This window comes from Diabrotica undecimpunctata, chromosome 7, assembly GCF_040954645.1.
Source record: "Diabrotica undecimpunctata isolate CICGRU chromosome 7, icDiaUnde3, whole genome shotgun sequence".
NCBI lineage: Eukaryota > Metazoa > Arthropoda > Insecta > Coleoptera > Chrysomelidae > Diabrotica > Diabrotica undecimpunctata.
Window position 1 is genome coordinate 42,502,270 of NC_092809.1, and position 24,407 is coordinate 42,526,676.

The 24,407-nt window shown below is 34.8% G+C and overlaps 2 protein-coding genes across 5 annotated transcripts in view; one reads left to right on the forward strand and one right to left on the reverse strand.

The window, feature by feature from the left end:
* Positions 1-24,407, forward strand: part of Zip48C (Zinc/iron regulated transporter-related protein 48C) — a 252,599-nt gene that overhangs the window by 100,925 nt on the left and 127,267 nt on the right. The window lies entirely within an intron of this gene.
* The window catches only part of LOC140445268 (excitatory amino acid transporter 3-like), a 108,897-nt gene that overhangs the window by 22,848 nt on the left and 61,642 nt on the right, over positions 1-24,407 (reverse strand). For all 3 annotated transcript variants that reach the window (XM_072537192.1, XM_072537190.1, XM_072537189.1), the window contains exon 2: positions 259-757. In XM_072537192.1, the coding sequence (XP_072393293.1) occupies positions 259-740 (482 nt within the window). In that variant the 5' untranslated portion in view covers positions 741-757. The remainder of the gene's footprint in view (positions 1-258; positions 758-24,407) is intronic.

Genomic DNA, 24,407 nt, shown 5'->3' on the forward strand with positions numbered 1-24,407 from the left:
TTGCTTTAGCTTTTGCTACTGCTACTTTCGCTTCTTTTTTGGAAACATTATCGTTTAGGAGATCTGATCGAATAGGAGTCAGAATAACCAGAAAAATTATAAAGACTACAGGATTTTATGAAAATCTTACCACTACATTACTAAAAGAAGAATGGTAAATTTCTACACATACATTAAAATATTTCAAATAACGAATATAAATAACCAACTTGTAATCAAACATTACTAATGCAATCTTAATGTGTAAAATCAACTTACCTGATTAAATCTAATAAGGTATCTACAGTTAAAACCTCCCGCTTTTCTTCTTTAGCATTTGAGTCGTCAGTTTTATGACCCACACCCGGCCTCATGGTAACCACAACAACCATACCTAACACCACAGCAGCGAACGTAGTGGTCATATAATACGCTATTGCCCTAGCGGCTATTTTCCCCGAAAGGGACAAGTCCAAGCTTGCTATCGCAGACACTAACGACGAAACAATCAACGGCAAGATCAGCGCCTTTAACATCCGTAGAAAAATCTGTCCTGGAAGCCCGAGATAAACCACTTCTCGTTCTGTCCAACTTTCCCTGGAGTATCGGAGAATGATGCCCAGAACTGCGCCGAGGATTACTCCTAACATTGTGGCTATGGTGAGGGCGTTTTGTCGCAGACACGACTGGGATTTCTTTCTTGGTTTCCCTCTGTCAGACTCAACTTCGATCATGTCGAAGTTGTGGTGTAGGTGAGCCATGGTTTAGTTTGTGAATGCTGAAACCAAAAATAAGTCAATTAGAACATATATACACACATAAATTAATACATTTATTGACATTGAATAAGAAACGAGTATTTGCTGAGTTTATATGAGATATGCATCTAAGAAATATGTATGGTAGTAACAACTAGAGTTAAGAACGATGAACCGAAGACTGATAAACTTGATAGTAGTCACGGCTACACTCATCTTAATTGTTGGTTCAGATAACAACAGTTCTTCTGCAAATATTGCTTCTGGTACATAATGCTCTAGTTTTTCCCAGCGTTTCCCAAAGTTTTTTAGTCGAGTAGCACTATTCAGGACAGAAATTCTGTAGGGAGCACTTACCGTATTGCACCTGAAACCTATATAGGTGTCACAGAGAACGAGATTAGTTTGGAAGGGGGGGATATTAACCATTTTATTTTCTATTCACTTTATTAAATTTTTATTTTCAATCGCAAACATAAGAAACTTAATTACATATAAAGAAAAACAAAAATAATAAACACACAGATCCTATTTCTAAAATCTTAAAAAAAGCAATGTCTTCATTTTAATGTGAAGAATGAGGCTGCCTTGATTTGCACAGGTTAGTAATATCCGGTTGAATTTGGGATAACTGCAATCGAATGTCAGGTTCCGCATTTAGTCGAGATATATATTTTGTTTTAGTGGCCAGATTGGCAGAGAATGCTGCTTCACATAAGTATGTTGTTGCAAAAGGGAGAAGAATAATTTTCGCTTTATCTGACAAAATTTTAAATTCGTCTTTGAGTTGACACCAAAAATCTACTAGCGATTTACTTTCAAAATGTTTTTTTATCGCAGAATCCGATGTCAAATCTATTAGGCATTCATACTGCTGAGATGTTAAGGAAGCTGGTTTTTTTAACATTGCAAGGTATGGATCTGCAACCCAGAAGTTTTCTTTAATTTTGTCGTGGAATTCCTCAAGAAAATAATTATGGAAGTTTTCAAGTCAATTTAACAGATGAGTGTGAAACTCGTTAAAGACAGCTTCAGGTATGTCCAAGTCTTCAGTTCTTCTTTAAATTTTGTGATTAGTGGAAAGCTATTTAGATTTTTATTTTTCACCGATTCTGCCGAAAAAATAAATTTGTTCCTATACGCTTGTATTTTATCATTGGAGTTAAAGACAGTTATTGCCTTTTCCTAAAGTGAAAGACTAACTTCATTGACCTTGTTAAAAATATCTGTTAAATATGCAAATTTAAATGTCCATTGCTCGTTACACAATTGATCGCCCAACGCAAAATTGCTGTCAATTAGGAAGGTTCTAACTTAAGCTCTCATTTCAAAGGGCTAAACATTTGCCGCGAGAAAGCCACTTTACTTCCGTATGAAGAAGTAAAGACGAATGTATACTTCCCATATCATCGCACATCACTCCAAACAGCCTTTTAAGGAAGGCTACTTTTAAGGAAGGCGGCTATTTTTCACAGTGAGGTTATGGCGGTGGAGGATACAGTGGCCTCTGCTGCATTCCTTGACTTTTTATTTTATTCTTGAAGTGACTCCCGACGTTCTTTCAGTCATCACCTTTGCGCCGTCTGTGCAGACATCGACGCAGTTATCCCAGGGAATGCTATTCTCTGTGAAAAAGCTTTCTATTAACTTGAAAATATAGGCACTAGTTGTGTTAGTTGTCAATGGTTTGTAAAAAAGTAGATCCTCTTGAAAATACTCCAAGTGCTGGTACCGCACAAATGCTATTAAAATTGACAACCCAGCTACATCTGTTGACTCATCTATCTGCAGTGAAAACTTGGTAGATTTTATTCGAGAAAGTAAGGTAGCTTTCACATCCTTTGCCAAGTCTCCGATGATAGATTAATATCCAATAAAAATAAGTTTTTGATCACCTATTTCTGATTTTTAATACTACTGCACACTTTAATTATCATCATCTTGTAATTTCAATTTGACATGATATCTCAGTATTGCTTTCAGCCATCGATATAGCGGAGCTTTTTTTTCTAATGTTTAACCGTTTATCATCGCCATACAGCAGAGCACCTATAGATGCTGTACGGAGCACAGTTTGGGAAACACTGCTCTAGTGTATTGCCTTTCATTCTATTCTAAAGTTAGGATTTTTTCACTTATTAATGCACATACCATCTTCTTAGTTCTCATTTTACCCATTCTTGAATTACACATTTATGGTCTTGTTCTAGGTTTATTTGATTTCTTTGCACCTACTATTTTTATTGCCTTTCCTTCAAATAGTTTTAGGTGTTATTCCTGTCTTTTGTAACGGTAGTTGTCTCCGAAGCATACCTTACCGTTAGTCTTGTAACTATCTGGTACATTTTCATTTTTGTGGTTTCTGTTATCTTTTTATTTCTAGTTCGTAAACGCTATGAAAATGATTAAAGGAGATGGCTATTCGTTTCTGACTATAATTTTTTCCAACTTTACTTTCACGTAAAATTAAAATATATAGATACGCTATAGACATACCGAAGAAGTATGTGTGTATATGACACCCATCAGATTCAACCAATAGATTAAAGTAGAACATTAAGTGAATAAAATAGTTAGCTTATTTTCCAACTGGAGCTAATTTCTGCTCTTAGTTTTTACATGGACAGTTCCAACGCCAACTGATCTATTTCGAGTTGCTGCGAATAGAAAATATGGGCCAATGTGGTCGCTAACTTCACAAGTAGATGGTCCTTGAAGGACGATGGTCCTCGAGCAACCTGGTCCCCAGGATGGACTTCGTCTCTTGGAGTATGTTAATTTCGTTCTAAATAATTGGTAACGACAAAAATTTTCAAGCTACCAGTTGCTTAGTGTGGACCTCTTCTTTTGAAGGGTTATGTTATTTTCATTAGAAATCAGTCGAGAGTCATTACTCGTTTTTCGAGGTCGCTGAATACGAATATTATGACGGCGATTGGTCTCGAGCTACCTGGTGGAGGGTGGACCTCTTCTTCTGGAGTTGTATGTTATATTCATTCGAAATCAGTCAAAAGTCATTACTCGTAGGTTTTTGGGGTTGTTGAAACACGGATATGACGACGGTGTTAATCTCAAAGTCAATCAAAATGTCAACAAAACTCGTAAATAACAAATTAACAAAATACTTTAGGAGGTCCGCCCTGGACACCAGGCACCTTGGAGATCATCGCTGTCGTAATACTTATCATCAGAAACCCCTAAAATGCCGAGTAATGACTTTTAACTAATTTCGAATGTGGCAAATGGGTTCAGTACCCGCAGTCATCACAAAGAAGGAAAAAAAATAATTTCGAATAAAATTCAGGAGTCAAATAAAATTCGTGTTCATCGACCTCGAAAACCCTCCGAGTAATGACTTTTTACTGATTTCGAATGAAAATAACATAAAACTCCAGGAGACGAGCTCCACTCTGGGCACCAGGTAGCTTGAAGACCATCGTGGTTATCATTTTTGTATTCAGCGACCTCGAAAACCCATGGGTTAAGACTCTCGACGGATTTAGAATCAAATTAACATACTCCAGGAGACGTGGTTCTCCCTGTGCACCAGGAAGCTCGTGGACCATCGTCATCATCATATTCGTATTCAGCGATCTCGAAAACCCCCGAGTAACAAAATTAAACTCATTCCTGTCGATAGTTTCTTAGTTGCAAATTTTTCATTTTATATGCACTTTGCAAATGCATTTTCTTTATGCACAAAATGCAAATTGGTAGGTTTAGTGCTTCGTTTCTTCGCCTAATACATTTTTATGAAGTTCTATTAATATATTTTGATATTTTTAAATCATGTTGCTATAAAAATGTGTTTTATTTTAATAGTAACGTTAATATCCTAAATAAAAAAGGAATGTTAAAAGATTTTGTTTTATTTCAATATATTGTAACTATAAAATCAACAGGATGTTAAAAATTGTACAAATAAATACGCTTTCGCAACAATTAAATCATTTCAGGAATAAAAATTATTATGAAAAAACGTGTTGATACATTAATTTTGTTAGAGTGAACACGTCTTGTATGACTTCCAGGTCAAACATTTTTATACTCCTAATATAAACGAGAGCAATAACTAATGGAAAAGAGTTGTTTATACAAATTACTCCCAACGCAAACATTTTAATCGTGTAAATTTAACCCTGTCACTTCAAGATCACTTCCGTATAAAGTTACATTGCAAAAAGGACAAGTACAATGACCATAGACGGGAAGTTACCGAGCGGTAATGTAATCAAGAACGATAGTATCTTCATCAATAATGATGGGATTATGGTTAAACAATTCATGTAATACATGTTAAATAACTTATTTGCGCTCGGATTGAATGTTAAGCGTTCGAGCGGTGAGTGAATCAGAATGCGTGAGTCGTGGTGTTGCTATTTTTAATAGTAACAAGTTGATACTAAGAAATGATTAACAGAAATGGTTATGTTATATATTTTTGTTCCTATACCTCTATCGATTCTATTCTTCTTCTTCTTCTTTCTTCTTGTATGCAGGCTTTAAAGTCCATTTCTTCTTTAATATTAGCCTCCTAAATTGTTTAAATAATGGCGCCATCTTTTTCTTGGTCTGCCAATACTTCTTCGTCCATTTGGTGGCATCTCGTGCTATTCGTACTATACCATCCTCTGCCATTCTACTAATGTGTTCGTTCCAGTCCTGTTTCTGTTTTGTCACCTATCCATTTATGTCTTCTATATTGCATGTTCTTCTTATGTTTTCGTTTCTCTCACTGGTCAACAGACTTTTCCCTGATATTAGTCGAAGTATTTTCACCTCTGTTGTTATTGTTGTGTTGGATCCTTGTTATTCATGTGATAAAGTTGATAGTTTACTGATTTTGTTGGTTAGGACTTTGTGGTAAGCTTAAGTGCGATATTCAGTAGATTTATTCCTCAATAATTGTTGGGGTTTTCTTTTTCTTTATTTCAATTCTATTCAACTCATCTTTGTTGCGGTAATTGTCTAGCATTACGGTGATCCAGTATCCCACATATCCTCTACATAATAAGTGTGTTAAAATTAAATTGATACAGAAGACAGGAAACTTAGTATTTTTTTAAATAAAATAATGGCCAGTGTCTGACAAATGTCTGACTCGAAATTGTGGAACGTTTTACTACATTCCATTCCATTTCATTCTTAACTACACTCCTTTTTCAGATCGAGTAATATTAATGCAAGTAAAACTTAAATGCAATATCCTAACCTTATACAAGTCTACGCCCCAATAGCAAACAACGATAATGTTAAAATCGATCAATCTTGTAATACCTTAGAAGGGGCAATGAGAGCAATGAAGACTCAACATCTCACTGTCATAATAGTCCAGTCGTAAGAGATTTGATGTCTAAAAACTAGATGAACAAGCTGAATTTTATTGAGAATGTCAAATTTAAAACACCAAAAAAGTGCAAAAAAGTTTTTCACTCCTATCTTCGAAATTCCCCCTAAAACCCCCACGCCAATGGGGGAAATCGGAAAACATCGATTTACCAAGAATGAACGTTCTCTCAGAAACAACGCTAGAAGCGACCGGCGATTTTAAATGTCAGTTACGAGCGCTAAATTACTTTTTTAAATAAAATTTGTATCCCCTTCAGTTCGTATGTTTTGAATTTGGCCGTAAATGTTTATGATTCTCATGAGATCAATAAAATTTATCATTTCCATTGATCCTAATTGAGCCTAAACCCATAACATGAAATTTCGATTTTGAGTTTTAGCAACAAATTGAGGCGTTTGGAAATTTGATTAAAAAACGCTGAATTTAAACTTTCATATCTAGAACTCACGTTACGGCAAATGCTTCCGCGAAGACGACATTTGTTGCTGAAGATGTGTAGTTTCGAAGAATTTACTTGAGCAATCGAAAAAGAGCAGTTTTAAACGTTTTAGATCGTTTATAACGTGAATTTTCAGCGTTTTTTAGGCATATTTCAAATGCCTATTGGTTTTGAAAATAAGATTTATAGCAATGCAAATTTGATAGTGACCGGTCAATGGAAGTGATAAATTTTATTAATCCATGAGAATCGTAAAAATGGCAAAAATCCTGCAACGTTTATTTATTTAACAGCTTTACAGAAATATACTTCATTTACAGCAAAATGCAAAACTTGCATACCAAAGGTGCCATTTTGATTTTTGTAGATAAGACACCGTGATCAAAAGATAGTCAATTTTTACCGTCGAATTGATACAAATTGTATTTAAAAAATTTATTTCGCACTCGTAACTGACATTAAAAATCGCTGGTTGCTTCAAGCATTGTTTCTGAGAGAACGGTTCATTCTACTGAAAAAGTGATAATAAATATTTTTGTTATAAATTAATTAATTACATTTCTTCTTTGAAACATTTGTTTCTAATATGTAAAGAATCCTTGGTAAATCGATGTTATTTTTCGTGTCTGACGACTGGAGTATACGGTAGAGCAAGGAGCAAGTTAGATTTGGAGAACATATCGTAAACTATAACCTTGGTGTCACAAAGGAGAAACGTGATCGATCGTATTTTGAGAAAGGTATATATTTAGATATAAGTAGTGAAGATTCATGAGAGTGAAAAGTAAAAATGGTAAAAAATATTGTCTATGTATGTCTCGCAACAAGAAAAAACATGTTACAGTAAGGAGTACCGTAGACTAGCGCGAAGCTTTATACTCCATCTATCCTATGGCTCCACAGCGAAATTCGAGCCCTTGTCTCCTTCATCAAAACTATCCATCCGTTACGTCAGTGTTCATCCTTCATCACGATCGCTACCAAGAAGATTTCTGGCGTCCCCATCCACATCATCCTCTTCAGTTTTCCGTGAGTAATTCATATACGTATATTTGTCTACGTATAGGTCTCTCAAAGCTATAAGAGGTTACAGTAGGGACGAGAGGGAAAGTAAACTTCTGTTCATCTTTGTCTGAAACTTCGAAAGACACATTGTCATATTTTTGGTTAGATCGGGCTAGTTTGACAAGTCTTGTTTTCTCCACGATCGACTACCAAGGAGGTTTCTGGCGTCCTCATCCACATCATCCTCCCATCGTTTTCTTGGTTTTCCAATAGGTCTCTTCCCCTGCATTCTTGCATTCAAAAGTTTTTTGGGAAGTTTGTTCTCTTCCATCCTATAATTTAAATGGCCTGCCCATTAAAGACGCTTAGGCGGATATACTAAGATAAAGGTGGTTTTTTATATATATTATTTATTTCATAATTGTATCTGATTCGCCACCTGTTGTTCTCATTTATGGGTATTACCTAGTATTCCCCTCAGTAGCTTGCTTTCAAAGATCGGGCTCATAGCAAAGTATGCCCCATTCGCTAGAATGATTCTTCTGCTAAGCTCTGCATTTGTACTATCTGCGAAGCTTTATACTGTGTTTCCTATATTTTTAAAATTTCAATAATATTTTTAAAATTAAATAAAGTAATTTTATTTCACACCTTTTTATCAATTTTGACGGTAATGTTAATAAATTTTGAAACAATTTTAGGTTTTATTCATGAAATTGAAATTACACACCTAACGATATGCGTTTATTAAAATTGGGTAAAACACCGAATTCATTTAGCCCACAATGTGAATAAAATTGAGGTGAAGGGCAATAATAAATTATGTATACTTGGCATTAACTGTTTTTTAGGCTATATTTTGATATTTATATAATAAAAGATGTAAATATAGATCTATTTATAAATGAATAAGAATGGTGTGCATTGTTTTTAAAAGATTACCTACAAGGGCAAAAGTGATAATTTGACCAAAAATATAAAATATATGTTGTTCCAAGATTACTCTGTGTATGGAAAAAATGCCGCATAAATGAGTTCTCAGTAATAATTGGAAAAGCCAAAAAAGTTCCTCATACACTGGACAATTACTTCAAAAAGATGCGGTAGTATCAGCAGCTATCACCTTGATCGTCCGCGAAGAAGGGAGTATATTGTTTAATTAGCCTCCGTTATTCTCATTTGGCCACATTTCTGATGCAATATTTTGAGTGCTTCTTCTAGGCATATTCAATAGCGGCGCTAAGGCACTTGTTTTAAGCATTTACTAATCAGAAAATCTTCAGACGTCATCTTGCCTACTTTGACTGCGCTGGTACATCCTGAGTATAGGGATTTTTTAGCTTTAATGTAACCTTTATTAACACCATTGTTTTTCATGCAAAACCAGAACTTATTTGCATTTCTCAAGATTTACAGAGGTTAAATGGACAGTTGACCCTCTTTCTGTGCTTTTCTCTATAAGCGATGTAACAATGAAAACCCCTTCTATACAAATTCGTACTGAAACCGGTTTGATCTTTTAATTCTTTAACTTGTTCGCAAATTTGGTGTTTTAGTACTTGTTCATAAAGCCTTATTGATCAATTAATACCAAAGAATGGATGACAGTAGAATCCCAAAAAAAGTATTAAACTGGACAGCGCAGGGAAGACAAAAGAAGGGCAGACCGAGATTAAGTTGGAGGGAAGTTGTCGACAAGGATATGAAAGCGAGAGAAATGGAAGAGTACAATCTGAATGACAGATACTAATGGAAACTGGAAATTAGAAAACGGCTACGAACGTTATACTAATTCTCCTAATATTAATATACTAATTCCTCTGTAATTTTTGCAGTCTTGCAGCAAAGCGGAGTCCTGCTTCCTTTGTTATAAATGGAAGATATGATGGCTCTATTCCATTACTTGGGTGGCAGCTTGTCTTCGTTGAGGAATTTACTTAAGACAATTGCAAGGATCTCTATTAATGTATTCGGAGCTGCTTTGAGTAGTTTACTACTTATTTCCTGGACCAAGAGCTTTCCCATTCTTTAGCTGCAAGACACATTTTCGTACTTCTGATGCAGTTATTATTGCGTCTCGTAATACATTTCCTTCGTAAATGTCTTCTGAAGTGTCTTCTTGACATTCGATTCTCTCTTCCGTTGGAATCTTATTTCCACTCTTGAATCTCAATAAGATGTAGCCCTGCAGCGACTTAATTATGTGGTCGTAGACCTCTAATATCTTTTCAGGCTATATTCGCTCTTGTATTATCGGCACACTTACTTCTTCACATGTTCTTTCCCAGGAATTGTTTTTAGCATTCTTTATTTCACTTTTTACTAATCTTCTTTGCTCTTTATGTGTATTTCTATTCTCGGCAGTTCCAGTCACTATCCATCATTGTTTTAAGCGTCTCTATTTTAGATCTCTTACACCTTCTTCTTGCACCAAATACTCTTTACCTACCGCTTCTTGTCCTAGTGATCTCAATTTTTTTTTGTTCTATCATCGACACACCAAGTATTCGAATTGTGCCACATCACATACTCCATCTAATATGTATTCTTGATTTTATTTTTATGTTATCCATGTTGTTTGTTGTCTTATTCACAATCTGATTTAACCACAATGTCGTCATAACAAAAAAAATTGTATAAATTCTAATTTTCCTTGGGTATAAATCATAAACAAAGTACTTCCTTGAAATCTGTAGTTACAATTGTGTTAAATAAATATACTACTATATCTTACGACTCTTATCAGTAACATATATATTGATTTTCGGCTTACACATTCGACAGTTTCGTAACAAAAGTAAATTGCATAACAAACAAGTTGCCGTATGTGTAAATCTTGAGGATTAAGAACAACAAAGTTAAGATATTTTACCTTCCAGACATTCTCGCCGGCATTTATATTTCCATCATTTATTCCGGCCTTGACCATACAATCAGCGTCGTCCAAAAAAATGTTTGTTCTTCAAACAATTTTCAATTATGTTGATTTATGTTTCGTAGAAACCAATTTTAAAGTAAAAAAAATATATAAAAAACTTTTTTATTTGTTTTAAAATACAATCTGTTACACATAAACAAGCAACACTAAGCATTTTTGTTGAACGAACATGATATGTAAGCAAGAGTTTTAGTCCAATGACTGACTATTAACTCCTAAGACTATTAACTAGTTAGTTTGTTACTAATATCTAAAACTAAGTCTAGATACCTATTTTCTAAATGGTAAGTCAAGAAAAGTTCTAATGTTCAATATATTTAGTTGTGTCGAGTTGTCCAATAAATTTACTGCTGGGGTGTTTTTCCAGTCGTTTAAAATATTTATCATTGCTTTTAACAATCATTTGCTTCACTGTTTCTATCTTCAAGTTCCTGTAAATGACTGAATTTGGAATGAACCACGGCGCATCTGTGATGGGACGAAGAACCCTAGGTTGAAATCGCTCTAGTATCGCTATGTTGCTATCTGCTGCAGTTCTCCTCAGTTCAATCCCGTATGTCCATATGGGCCTAACGATTGTTTTATGTACTAATATTTTGTTAGATAATGATAATGTGGATTTACGGCTGAATAACCAGTAGCGTTTTTTGAATTTTATTTCTAATTGTTTCCTCTTCATCCAGATGTGTGTCCTCCTTGTTAGCCTCTTGTCAAGGTGTAATCCAAGATATTTTACAGTATCATTGTTGGGAATGTTCTTGTTATGCATTAAGATATTTGGTGTTTTATTGTGACATTTAGTAAATATCACGTTAACTGATTTTGCTTCGTTGATTTTTACCTTCCATTTCTTAGCCCATATTTCAATTAAATGTATGGTTTGTTTTAATATTTCAGCTGCCTGTATAGGATCTGGGTTTTTGACCAGAATTGCAGTGTAATCTGCGAATGTTGCGATTGTGGATTCTTCTTCAGTTGGAAAATCAACTGTAAAGATGGTATAGAGAATTAGTCCCTAGACTCTGCATTGAGGGACTCATGCATTTATGTTGTGGATGTTAGACACACTTTCTTCGTATCTTACATAAAATAGTCTTTCTTCGAGGTATGATTTTGGTATCGTGTATAGCGGGTGAGATATTGCTTTCTTCAGTTTGAATAGTAATCCTGGGTGCCAGACCTTACCAAATGCTTGACTAACATCAAGGAAAATGGCATTGCAAAAGCTCGTTTTCTAAAGGCTGATTGTATCTTTTCTACCACTCTATGCACTTGTTTAGTTGGGCCGTTGATGATAAGGTATAATTTTTTGTTATGTATTTCAATAATCAGTGTACTTGCAATGACTTTCTCTGCGACTTTGGACATAACTGGTAATAGGCTGAGGGGTATCTCACTAATAGATCGGCAAACGAACGAAGCAATCCGGAACAAAACAAAAATAAAGGACGCCGCGAAACAAGCAGCTAAATTAAAATGGAAATGGGCTGGACACAACGAACGTCTCGAAGATGGTAGATGGAACAAAGAAGTCGGAAACTGGCGACCGTACGATGCGAAGAGACCAAGAGGAAGACCTCAAATGCGCTGGAGCGACGATATCAAAAGAGTCGCAGGACCAATGTGGAAACGCCTAGCACACAACAGGATGAATGGCGAGAAATGGGAGAGGCCTTTATTCGACATTCGGATAGAAAAAGGGCTAAAAAAAAAAAAAAAAAAAAAAAAAAAAGGCTGAGGGGTCGGTAGGAGGTAATCTCATGAGAAAGTTTTCCTAGTTTTGGAATCGTAATGATTTTTGCTAACATTCATTGTGCAAGAAAGTAGCCTGTTCTTAGTTTCGAGTTTATGATTTATGTTAAACTTACTATTCCTTTTCTGGGTAGATTATTTAATACGTTGGCCGTTTTTAGACCATGTCCAGGCGAGTTCTTTTTATTGAGGTTTTTTATTAGACTTTTTACTTCGTTAGGAGTTGTCCATTTGGGTGAATGGTTCATTTGATTAGAACTGTCTAAATATTCATAGATGTCGTCATCTTCATTTGTCCTGTTTGTTAGCGACTGAAATACCTTTTCGAAGTGATGTGCGAAAACGTCTGTGCTTTTTCCTAATCTGTCTTTAACCATTTTAAATCCTCTGTTCTGATAAAATGGAATTTGGTTTTGTGGCCGCTTCGGTTGAGTTCTCTGAGTTGAGTGTCAGATTTTTGAGGTAATGTTGGAAATTGGCGTTGCTATGTTGTTTTAGTAGTTCTTTTATTTCTAGACATTCTGTTCAAGATTATTTTGTCTTGAGGTAAACGAGCTTGATGCCATTTTTTACAAAGTTTTCGTTTTTCTAATATTTTTTTTTGTTATTGTTATTGGACAATCCTTATGGAACTGTTTTGTTCAAAGTTATGTTTTGTAAATTCTTATGCAGCTTTGTGTATTTGTTTTGTTAATGTTTCTATTGCTATTTATATTTCTTGTGGTTGTTTTAGAGGGATTTTTTGGTTTTTTTTTCTTGTAGGATTTTTTTGAAAATATTTCAGTCTGTTGTTTTATTCGTTAATCTTGGAGGTGGACATTTTTCTGATGGATTTGTCATTATTGCTGCAATGATTGGTGAATGATCTGACGATAGGTCTTCATTAGATTCTATGTACAGGTATTCTTTTGGTATTCCTTTATAGCCTACCTCTTCCCGGAGGAGATTATCTTGAGCTCCAGCTCTTGTGAGTTCTAAGAACCCACTAAGAACCTGAGTTCTAATGATCTAAAAAGTGTTTCAAATCCATTCTTGTTAGGTTGGTAATTTGGCGAACAATAAACTGTTGAAATGCATATGGGGCCAAAATTATCTTCTATGCAAATTGAAGCTACTTGTAGGAAGTCTTTCTCGATTTTCGGTAGTTCGTGATGTTTTAGATTATTCCTAATTATTATTGCCGCACTGCCTCTGGAGTTTCTTTCTGCATCAGGATTTGCAGACACTGGCGAATAAGTATCTCAGATACTAAGAGAATATCTACTTTATTAGTGGCTAAGAACATTTCGATTTCTTGTCTACGTTTTAAAAGTCCATTTGTGTTTCATTCAGCAATTTTTATTAGTTGTAATGCCATCAATTCTTTTTAGTAATGAGTTCTCCTAACTGTTGTATTTCTAGTGTCAATAAATTAATTATTTGTTTTTGGTTTTGTATTGTTTTCTGCAAACTGGAGATGATTGTGATAAAGTGAAATTGACCTTGTTGATTTCTGTTTGTTGTTGGTTGTAGCATAGTTATGGGTTGTTCGTTTTGAACTACTTGTGTATATATGCGCTTAGTTGTTGAGCGCGTGTTTTCATTGTGGTCGGTGTCACTGATTGGGGCGGACATTTGAGTGGTGTTGTTTGTTTGTAATGATTTCATATTTTTATGTGGGTATCTTCTAGCTTGTATCTCTAGATAAGCCTTGGATTTTTTATAATGGGATGGATGGACACATCCAAAAAGGTACATTTTGCTGGTTTCCCATCATTTTTATGTTTTTCGCAATTTCGGTAATCGTGATTTTCAGCACATTTAACACATCTATACGGTAATGTGCATTGGTTTCTTGAATGACCGTAGTTTTGGCAACGTTTAAACTATATTATATGGGTTTTTTATGGGGTGCTTCGGAGCGTACTTCAGAATGTAGGAAGTTTGTTATTCCAAAGATATCTTTGTTGTTTTCATTACGTTTCAGATCGATAAAGAATAGATTTTTGGGTTGCTTGCTTTTCATGTTATGAATATTCATGAGTTTTATAACTGCATGTCCTTCGTCTACAAGGGCCTTTTGGATTTCCTGAATTGAAGTACTGTGGAGGATATTTCTTAAATCGACCCTTAAAGATTTTCAGGGAGTATAAAATATGGAACACTATCTTATTTTGTTTAAACGCTTTTCTGAGAACTTTGTTACTTTTTGTTACTTGAATTTTCAGTTTGTCTTCTTGTAAGAGTTTGTATGTAAATTTTGAAGTAAACTTATTGATGAATTGTAATAACTCTTGCCTTTTATTTGTTACCATCCATCCAATGGCACTATAGTAAAAATCGGGCCTTGGCCTCCTTCAACAAGTTTCTCCAATCATTTCGATTTACCGCTGTTCTTTTCCATGAACGCGTTCCCTGGCAGTTCCTGGCATTCTCATCGACTTCGTTTTCCCATCTCTTTTTAGGTCTTCCAACAGGTTTTTTTCCCTGCATTCTTGCATTTAGCAATTTTCTGGGGATTCTATTCTCATGCATGCGGACCACGTATCCTGCCCACCGTAATCTCTGCAGTTTAGTGTATTATACTAGAGTTGGTTCGCTATATTGCTCGTATATTTCTCTATTATACCTAATTCGCCAGTTGTTGTTTTCTCTTATTGGGCCCAGTATCCTACGTAATATTTTTCTTTCAAACACATCTAATGCATTGGTAGATTTCTGTGTCACCACCCATGTTTCACAACCATAACTTACTATGGGCCTGATTATTGTTTTATAGACCCGGAGTTTTGTTTTCCGGTGTACGTCTCGCGATTTGAATATGTGGCCCATCGCGAAATAGGCTTTATTTGCCAGCATAAGCCTTCTATTTATTTCCGGTTCTTCTTCATTGCTTGCGACCAGATCCATTCCTAGGTATGTGAATCTATTCACAGGTTCTATATCGTCAATAAAGTGTTATTGCGCCGGTCTATTTGATCTGTTTTGTATGAGTAGTTTTGTTTTATTTGTATTTATTGCTAGTCCTACTGCTTCTGCACTCTGTTTCAACTCAACGTAGGTTTCTTCCGCTGGATTCGCTGTTCTGCTCATTATGTTTATATCATCTGCGTATGCTACTAATTGGGTAGATTTGTTTGTAAGTATGTTATTTCCGCTCACCGTCAACCGTCTAATTACATATTCAAGAACAAGATTAAAGAGCGTTGGGACCAGTCCGTCGCCTTGTTTCAGTCCTTGCGATATCGTAAATGCATCAGTGATCTGTCCATGAATACATACCTGTCCTTCTGTTTTTGTCACTGTCATTTGCACTAGTCGTATCAAATTTGATGGTATGCCAAATTCTTCCAATATATTAGGTAGAATTGTTCTATCTATTGAATCATAGGCTTGTTTAAAATCTACAAAGAGATTGTAAACGTCCATGTCATATTCCCTTGCTTTGGCTAGTATTTGTTTAACTGTAAATAGTTGGTCAATGGTAGATCTATTTTGCCTAAACCCTGCTTGATATTTCCCGATGATTTTTCCGTGAGAAGTTGGAGTCTTCGATTAATGATGTTTTTGAGTATTTTGTATCCAGAACAAAGTAAAGAGATGCCTCTATAATTCTTACACAACAGTTTGTCTCCTTTTTTATGAATAGGGCAGATTATACTTTTCTTCCATTGTTGGGGGATTTCTTCTTCTATTCATATCTCTCGTATTAGCTGGTACATCTGTTGTGTCAAATTCCTTCCTCCTTGCTTGAGTAGTTCTGCCGGTATTTTATCTATTCCCGGTGCTTTTGGCTTTTTTGTTAGACCGAGTAGTATAAAGGGTAGAATCTTTACCCTGATCTCATTAGTTTTGTTTAAAAGTACTTGCTGCAAGTTTTTCTCTTCATCTACGTTACCTAGTGCACTGTATTTGGTGCTTGTGGTTGGAGTTGGTTTTGTTATTTTTTCTCGTGTTACATTTGTACTTTTATGTGGACTGTATCTCTTCCTTTTACTTTTAATAGTTTTGAATTAATTTTCTGACAGTATTTCATCATCCTCGCTTGTATGTCCATTATTTTCCATTCTTTCTGTAGTTGTGTTTCTTTGTTGTAAGTAACTATTTGGTTTTGATACTAGCTAAGGTTGTTTTATGCTTTGTGGATCATCTAGCATAGGGGTGATTTCTTGATTTAGAAGTGTCATTTGTTGATTATTGAGTTGTTTCGGATACATAGTATATTGCTGGTGCTGACAAAGAAACATGTGTGTTTGTTGTGAATATTTTGGATGAAAGAATTGTGTAATTAGTTGTTGTGTATGATTTTGTATGTTTGGAATTACATTGTGTTACATCAAATTATTTAACGAGCCGCCACTGCTATCCTGCATTATTGGTTACTAATGTTAATTGATCTATAACGATATAATTAAAATTATATAAATTTTTAAGCCTGCTAAGCGAATAATTCGTAAAAAATAAATAAATACCTTTTATAAGTACACTGATATCAGCTACCACAAAGCGATAAGTTTGCCGCACCGGTTTTCGCTGTCAGATGCAGATAAACTTCTTTTTTGTCTAGTATAATGTAAGTTTTTGCTATTCACGCACTTTAACTTTTGTCTAATATTCTGTATACAATCACAGAGTATCTTGAACGAGTTTTATTTTCTTTGAAAACGAAGCACAATTTAAAACAGTTTAAAAATAGTTTAAAAACATTATTTGACATATTTTATTTCTTTGGGTCAAAAGTACGACATTATCGGTCGACGTCTGAATGAAACGGAACTAAGTAAAAAACTTTATATATGTTTATATATAAGTATGAAAGGTTTACGTTTGACTGATGCTAAAAGCCGTACCAAGAACAATTATCTTTGCCTTTATCCCTATACGAATACGATTTTTTTAATTATTATATTTCTACAAATATTTCTGTCTTGAAATATATCAATATTAATCCCCTTTATGGAAATGTCTTGCCTAATCGACTTAAGGTATTTTTTAGCCTTTCTGTTCTACTCGTCTTAGAAACTTAAATATCGAATATTCATCTTTGCTTTTTTATTATTTCTACCATCTATTCATCATTTCTACATCGCATTCATTGGTGTTATTTTATCTAACTGCCTGATATTCAGTGCCGTACATTTTAGCTAATAGTATGGCAGTCGGATAGAATGAATATTTCGGTGGTATTGGATTTTTTCTATCATATAACACAATTCACTACTCTCTTCTTTTTGTTTCGTTCATCGTGTTAACACTACCACAGACATCTGCAGCTATTATCCCACTGCTTTGGAATATCAATATAGATGTAATATTAGATTGATATCTAAAATTGGGAACCTGAAAATAAAAACTCGGCAAAAGAGAAAATTTGGCTCAAATGGAGTTTTCACTGAATTTTAGTTTAGAATATTAGCCCTCATTTGCGGTCAAATTGCTTATGTTACACAACAAATTGGTTGTGCAAACGGGTTGCCACTAAAGGACCTATAAATTTCTGAAATAGTACATTTATAAAAATATTGCCTTTAATCCTTTATATTTTTACAGAGAACTGGGTAGGTCAAAACAAAAGTTGTTTATGGTTAAGCTACTGTCCTTATTTACCGTAACATAGATTCTCCAAAAGTGTTCACAGGCTTTCAAAAAGAGGCCTCTCATTCCGTACACGTGACGGTAATTTTGGTACAGTGGCAATTTACACGAAAAATCTAAAGTTCACCAAACTTAAAAATCTTTATCAGTTATTAATGTTTTACCGCGTATTATGATAAATGATTACAAATCCTAACCGTCTAAGACAAAGTTCAATGACTTATCTTCGATAACATATTAAACTTTTTCTACAGCCAATTATAAGCTGCATAGCTTACTTATATCCCATCGTTAGGTCCCCGATTAAGGTTATTTTACCAAAACTATTAGAAAAGAACTGAAATGTGAAAATATGAAATATGAAAAAAGATAGTGGAAGACTTCTACAAAACCTTGTAAAGTTCACAAAGCGAGCCTTAATGAACCAACAAATAAGAACGTCAAAAGAAAAACATGGGATTAGAGATACTACCAAACATAGAGGGATTTGAAATAAAAAGGGCTTTAAAAAAACTAAACGACAACAACTTTTAAAAACAACAAGGCAATAACAATCCCAATATTAATAGAGATATTTGATAGATGGCTCCATAATAGCAAAATCTCTAAAGACTGGAACGAGAGTCTAGTAATACTCCTACACAAAACAATAGACAAATGTGACCTAAAGAATTATAAAGCTATATCGTTGCTCAGTCACATGTACAAACTGTTTATGAGAATTATTAACAACCGGTTGACTTACAAAATGGGTAATTACGAATCGGTAGAACAGGCTGGCTTTCGCAAAAGATCACACCATCATCACATTACACCATCTGCTGACAATGAGAACATTGATGGAGAAGGCAAGTGAAGACCCATATTACTTGCCTTCGTAGACTATGAAAAAGCGTTTGACAGTATCGAGATGTGGGCCACAGAACAAGTTATTAATAATTGCAGAATAGATTCGAGATATAGGCAACTAATACATAATATATATGAAAACGCAACTATGATAGTGTAAATAGACGAAAATACAAATCCCATCCCCATTTAGAGAGGAGTTCGACAAGGCGATGTAATATCGACAAAGCTGTTTAATCTAGCCCTAGAAGACGTTTTCAAAACTACAAATTGGTTAACGTATGGCAACAAGTTAAACCACCTTAAATTCGCTGACAACATCGTGATTATAGCAATCTAGGAATCACAAACTATAGCGGAAGAACTCGCAGACAGCTCCCGATACGTCAGGCTAAAAATGAATATAACAAAAACAAAAACAATTACAAACACAGACGATCCCAGACGTATAATCATAAAAAGCGATGAGATAGAAAAAGGCCAAGAATATATCTACCTAGGCCAAATTCTGAAAATTGTCAAAGATAACCAATAACAGTAGTAGGCAGTATTTGAAAAACTAAGTTGGATACTTAAGAATCGCAAATACCTCAATACTTGAGAAGCAAAGTGATCAACCAGTGCATCATTCCTTTAATGACGTATGGACGTCAAACCTAACCTAACTAAGGCAAATTTAAACAAACTTACGACAACAGAAAGGACAATGGAAAGTGTATGAATTAGTTATATGACTGTCAGATAAAAAGAGCAGCGACTGGATAATATCAATAACAAAGTCGATGTTATCACAAAAAAAATTGACAAACTCAAATGGAGCTTTGCAGGCCACACTTCTGCATAAAAAGACCAACGTTGGAACTCCACAAAACTGCATTGGAGACCGTACGAAGTTAGACGACCAAGAGGAACACCACGGATGAGATGAATAGATGACATAAAAAGAATAGTCGGAACAAATTGAAAGTATGTTGCTCACGATAGAGATCGATGGAAGCAGTTGGGATTATGTCCAAAAATGGACGATAGAAGGATAAGAAGAATCAATAACGGTACAAACAAAATGGTTCAAAATAACTGTACTATTAGCTTGATTATGCCAGTACAATGTTGATAGCGAAAAACTTTTTGTGATATATGTCAAAAATTTTAGATATTCTCTCATCTGGAGGCATGTCTTTAAAAATCCTGACATTATTTGGATATTACCTTCAAATTTGTACGGTCTTATCTCATCCAGCACTTATTAGAACATATAAGGAATTTGCGCTGAATCCTATCAAATTAGCCAACAAATTCTCAACACCGTTCACTCCACTAGCTGGAGTCCCACAGGGCTCAATTTTAGCTTCTACATTATACACAATATATGATAGTGATATCCCGTACACCATGAACAGGTCAGAATCTATCTTGCTACATGTCGACGATATGGCACTACTTTCCGCAGGAACCCTCAAAGGACGCTAAGGCACTCGTCTGTATTCGATAGAGCATAAAATCAATTTAACAAAATTGTAAAATGGTGTAATAGGTGGAGAGTCACTCTAAACCCAAATAAAACTCAAATAATTCTATTCAGATCTCCTTACTGCAAAGCAAACGGGAGAAACTATATAACTCTGTTAGCAGAAAGGTTCGAATATAGACCCTCGGTGTCCTATTTGGGAGTTCATTTTAGTAGGACTCTCAAATGGGATACTAATTTTCATAGACAGAGTTCCGATCTTACTGTATGGTGTGGAGGCCTGGACGCTGACGGAGACGCTCACGAGAAAACTAGAAGCATTCGAAATGTGGGTGTACCGACGCATTCTTCGTATATCCTGGACCGAACATGTCACCAACACAGAGGTAATCCAAAGAATCGGAAAGGAGAAAGAAATCGTGAATACAATTAAACAAAGAAAGCTTGAATATCTAGGCCACATATTGAGACACGATAAGTACCGTCTACTGCAATTGATTGTCCAGGGAAAAATAGACAGTAAGAGAGGGCCAGGCAGGAGAAGACACTCGTGGCTCCAAAATCTGAGGAAGTGGTTCGGGCTCACATCGGTCGAACTATTCAGAAGCGCCGCAAATAAGATCAGAATTGCCATGTTAATAGCCAACGTTCGCAACGGACAGGGCACTTGAAGAAGAAGAAGATAGACAGAGTAATAAAAGAGCTAATCTCCTGAGTGCGTTGTCTTGTAAAAGAGGTGGCTAGTTCCAAAACTCTCCTACATACTTACAAAACATTTATCAGGTCAATCATCGCATACAAGGCGTGTACCTTTGCTTTAATTAACAAACGAAAGACCAAAAACATCTTGGCCACTGAAAGAAAAATCCCGCGGAAATGCATGACAAAACGTGCTGACTATCCGTCGGCACTAATACATCCACTTGCCAACATGCACACTATTGTGAGCAGAATCCATTCTCCCAGCAAGAGATACGTACTACGTACCATAAATATCCTGAACAACAGAGCAAAACTGACCCTCACAACTCCTTGCCATCGCCTAGGGCACATACTCACCAGAAATCCCATTAAAAAAGTTCCATTCCTTCCAGCCAAACTTCTACACTTGACTGGCAATGAACTCCTGACGAGTATTATGACGTCCTAAAATCAACTCTCATAAAATATCGCAGCTTAGAATAAGCTGCATGCCAAAAACACTAATCTAAGAGTCGTTCCCATCGTATATTTGGTGACAGTGGAGGAGCTCTGTTCTACAGACGTTCTTGGGCTTTCAACTCTCCTTTAAAAAAAGCCATCTTAGCTTTTCCCCGCTACCCTAGTAGCATACTGCTATTCCCATTTTTGATCACGTTGCTCTATCCCTCAAAAACTCCTGCCAAAAAAGAGGAGACCCTTCCTTGAAGAGGCACATCGTCTAACCAAGGTTCATAACGTTCGAGATTCGATTCGAATCCGAATGCAATCTTTGTCTCCCATAAAATTTATATATCTCTCATACCCCCGTACTTCTTCTATCGTTCATATCTCTCACAATTTTCACATGCCCAGTGTACTGCTTGTTACATTACTGCTTAATAATATTCACAAAATAATTAGACAATTGCTTAGCATTACATTGTCTTTTACTATACGTTTATCGGCCTTTGTTTTTAAAATATAGTTCTATGTGTGAAAATATGATTACAGAGTCATCAAAGACATTGCAATTCTATACGTTATGTCGACCACAAATTATATATGCTACATGAACATGATGGTATGTGTAATCGTCTGATTAAAATCGCTATGCAGATCGCGTTTAATGGAGTTACAGAAGCCCAATTTTTAAAAGTATTTGAAAGACGATAAGAAGAATACGAGGGATCATTATCAGCGTGAAAATACCAAATTGGAACTAGTTTAGTACCACAAAGAAAAAGAGTGGTGAAACAATGGCGGCAAAAATTAGTTAGCGATGCTTGACGAGGTGTAAAACGAGCATTGTTAGATAAAAAGTACTGATACTACGTTCGTCAAGTAACAAGGACTAAATTTCGTCTTCGGTTGTTCATTTATTCTACATTTTATTAGTCAATAAAACGCATTTTCATGGTAATTCTTGTTTAACTGGATTAAAATTCGCCTGTTCGGTAATGTTTAGTATTGTAGATCATTGTGGTTTTATTTTGCTACACAATTTCTGCATTCTTTTATATTTTTGGTGTTCTCTATCCAACTACATTTAATTTACAAATCTTATATATTTACAAACTAATTTCAATTAAAATTGTGGTTAATTTCCGTGAAATATGGTTTAGTATAGTGTAACAATGGTTATTCATTTCATGACATTTTTTCTTCTAGCTTATTAGTGACTCTGATCTGTGGTTAGGTTAGTTTATATTTCACATTTTAATATTTATTAGTCTCTTTGTGTACATTTCTTTAGCTTTAATTAACGCAGTCTTTATATTTGTGCGTTCCATTTCTTACCAAGCCCTGATCATAAGTTGTGTGTCCACGACTTTTCGGACCGAAAAAGGTATAAAATAAAAATCAAAACAAACACATGTACCGAAACTAACTTATTATAAAAATTTTTCAATAAAAAATCCATCAAAAACTCATAAAATTGTTTATTACTACTTAGTACTGCTCTAGAAAGCTATTTAAACGTTTTTGGAGATATGGTATTCACCTCTACTAGTCCAGAGAAACACGGTAAAAAAGTACCCTTTTGGGGACTTTAACCCGGCCAGGTATCTGACAAGTTTTCTCGAGTATTATTGACTTCTATAACCAACACCTCTATGTTTCCTGCCGTGAGTTTGGTGGACTTTTTGAATTATTAACAATTTAAGTCCAAAAAGCATCATTTTACGACCTTTCGTCTACCAGTAAAAAGTAAAGCATTTTGAATGATTTTGAGGTAATTATTTGATAAAACACGTTTAAAACTTTAAAATGACGATTTATGAATGTTTTTTTAGTAATTTGTTGTTTAGAAAACTGTAAAGAACCTGAGAATTCCTAATTTTCAATAATTATTAATAACTATTGTAAAAATAAACCTACAAGCTTGATATTGCGTGAAAAGTTAGGTCTTATAGTATTGCAAATGTATTTAAAATTTCAGAGTGATTTATCTATTAGATTAAAAGTTATTCATTCTGAAGCTATTTTGTGGCATCTTAAAATAATTACTATTTTAATAGGAATAAGCCACAATTGAAGTTTAAAATAAGTTTATCGACGTTTCAATTTCCACTTCGGAAATCGTTATCAAAATACAAACATTAATAAATTAAACGAATTTTGTTTTTTGTTACTTGGTGAAAAATTCTTCTGATAATTTAATTTTAATATATTATATTTATAATTTATTATTATAAAGTAGACGACTTTAAATTGATATTGCCAATATTGATGAGTTGCGTTCCTGGGACGACTTTATTGTAAAATAGTTCATTCGATTACATGAAATCAACTTTAACTTCAGAATATCCGTAAGAAAAAATCATAGCATGTGATTCGTCTTTTAAAAGACAACCACATGCCACGATGACAGTAAAATTCTCTTGTTAGTGATTCCATAGTAAATCATGAGGAAAATACCAGGAAAAAACCTCATAATACTATCCCGACATGGTAAGTATTTGGTCTTGGTCTTACATTTTTAGTCTACTCTCAATAAACACCAAATTATGATTTTATATGTATGTTTTTTAAAAACATGAATGACTCCTCGATATGTTAATGATTTACTAATAGTGGTATTTTCCTTTTATTAACTTCCTCTTTTAATAATGTTAACCAGATCCTACCGCATTCTACCGACGAATTTGCAACAAAATTGGTCTCATTTAGCATAATTAGATCCGCTTCTTTGATTTTTCTCTTTTTACCATCTGTTTCTTTTAGCACTATACTTGAATAGTTCCATTGAATCCAATGTTTATAAATAATTGCAATGTTTAATAATCATAATAATAAGAACAACTTATCATCGACTCAGTCATTTCTAACCAGGCATACACCAAAAAAAGAAACCTTTTTACTGCCTTCATTGTCTACAAGAAGGCTTTTGATTCAGTACCGCATGAATGGCTTATAGATATATTGAAAATATATAAAGTCGATGATAATCTCGTGACCTTTTTGAAGTATATAATGGCAGAGTGAAGACTAAAATACACCTTCAAATACCTGGTGAAACCAATATCGAAACTGAAGATATCCCTATTAACCGGGGCCTTTTCCAGGGAGACTCGTTAAGTCCACTTTGGTTCTGCCTAGCGATGAACCCACTA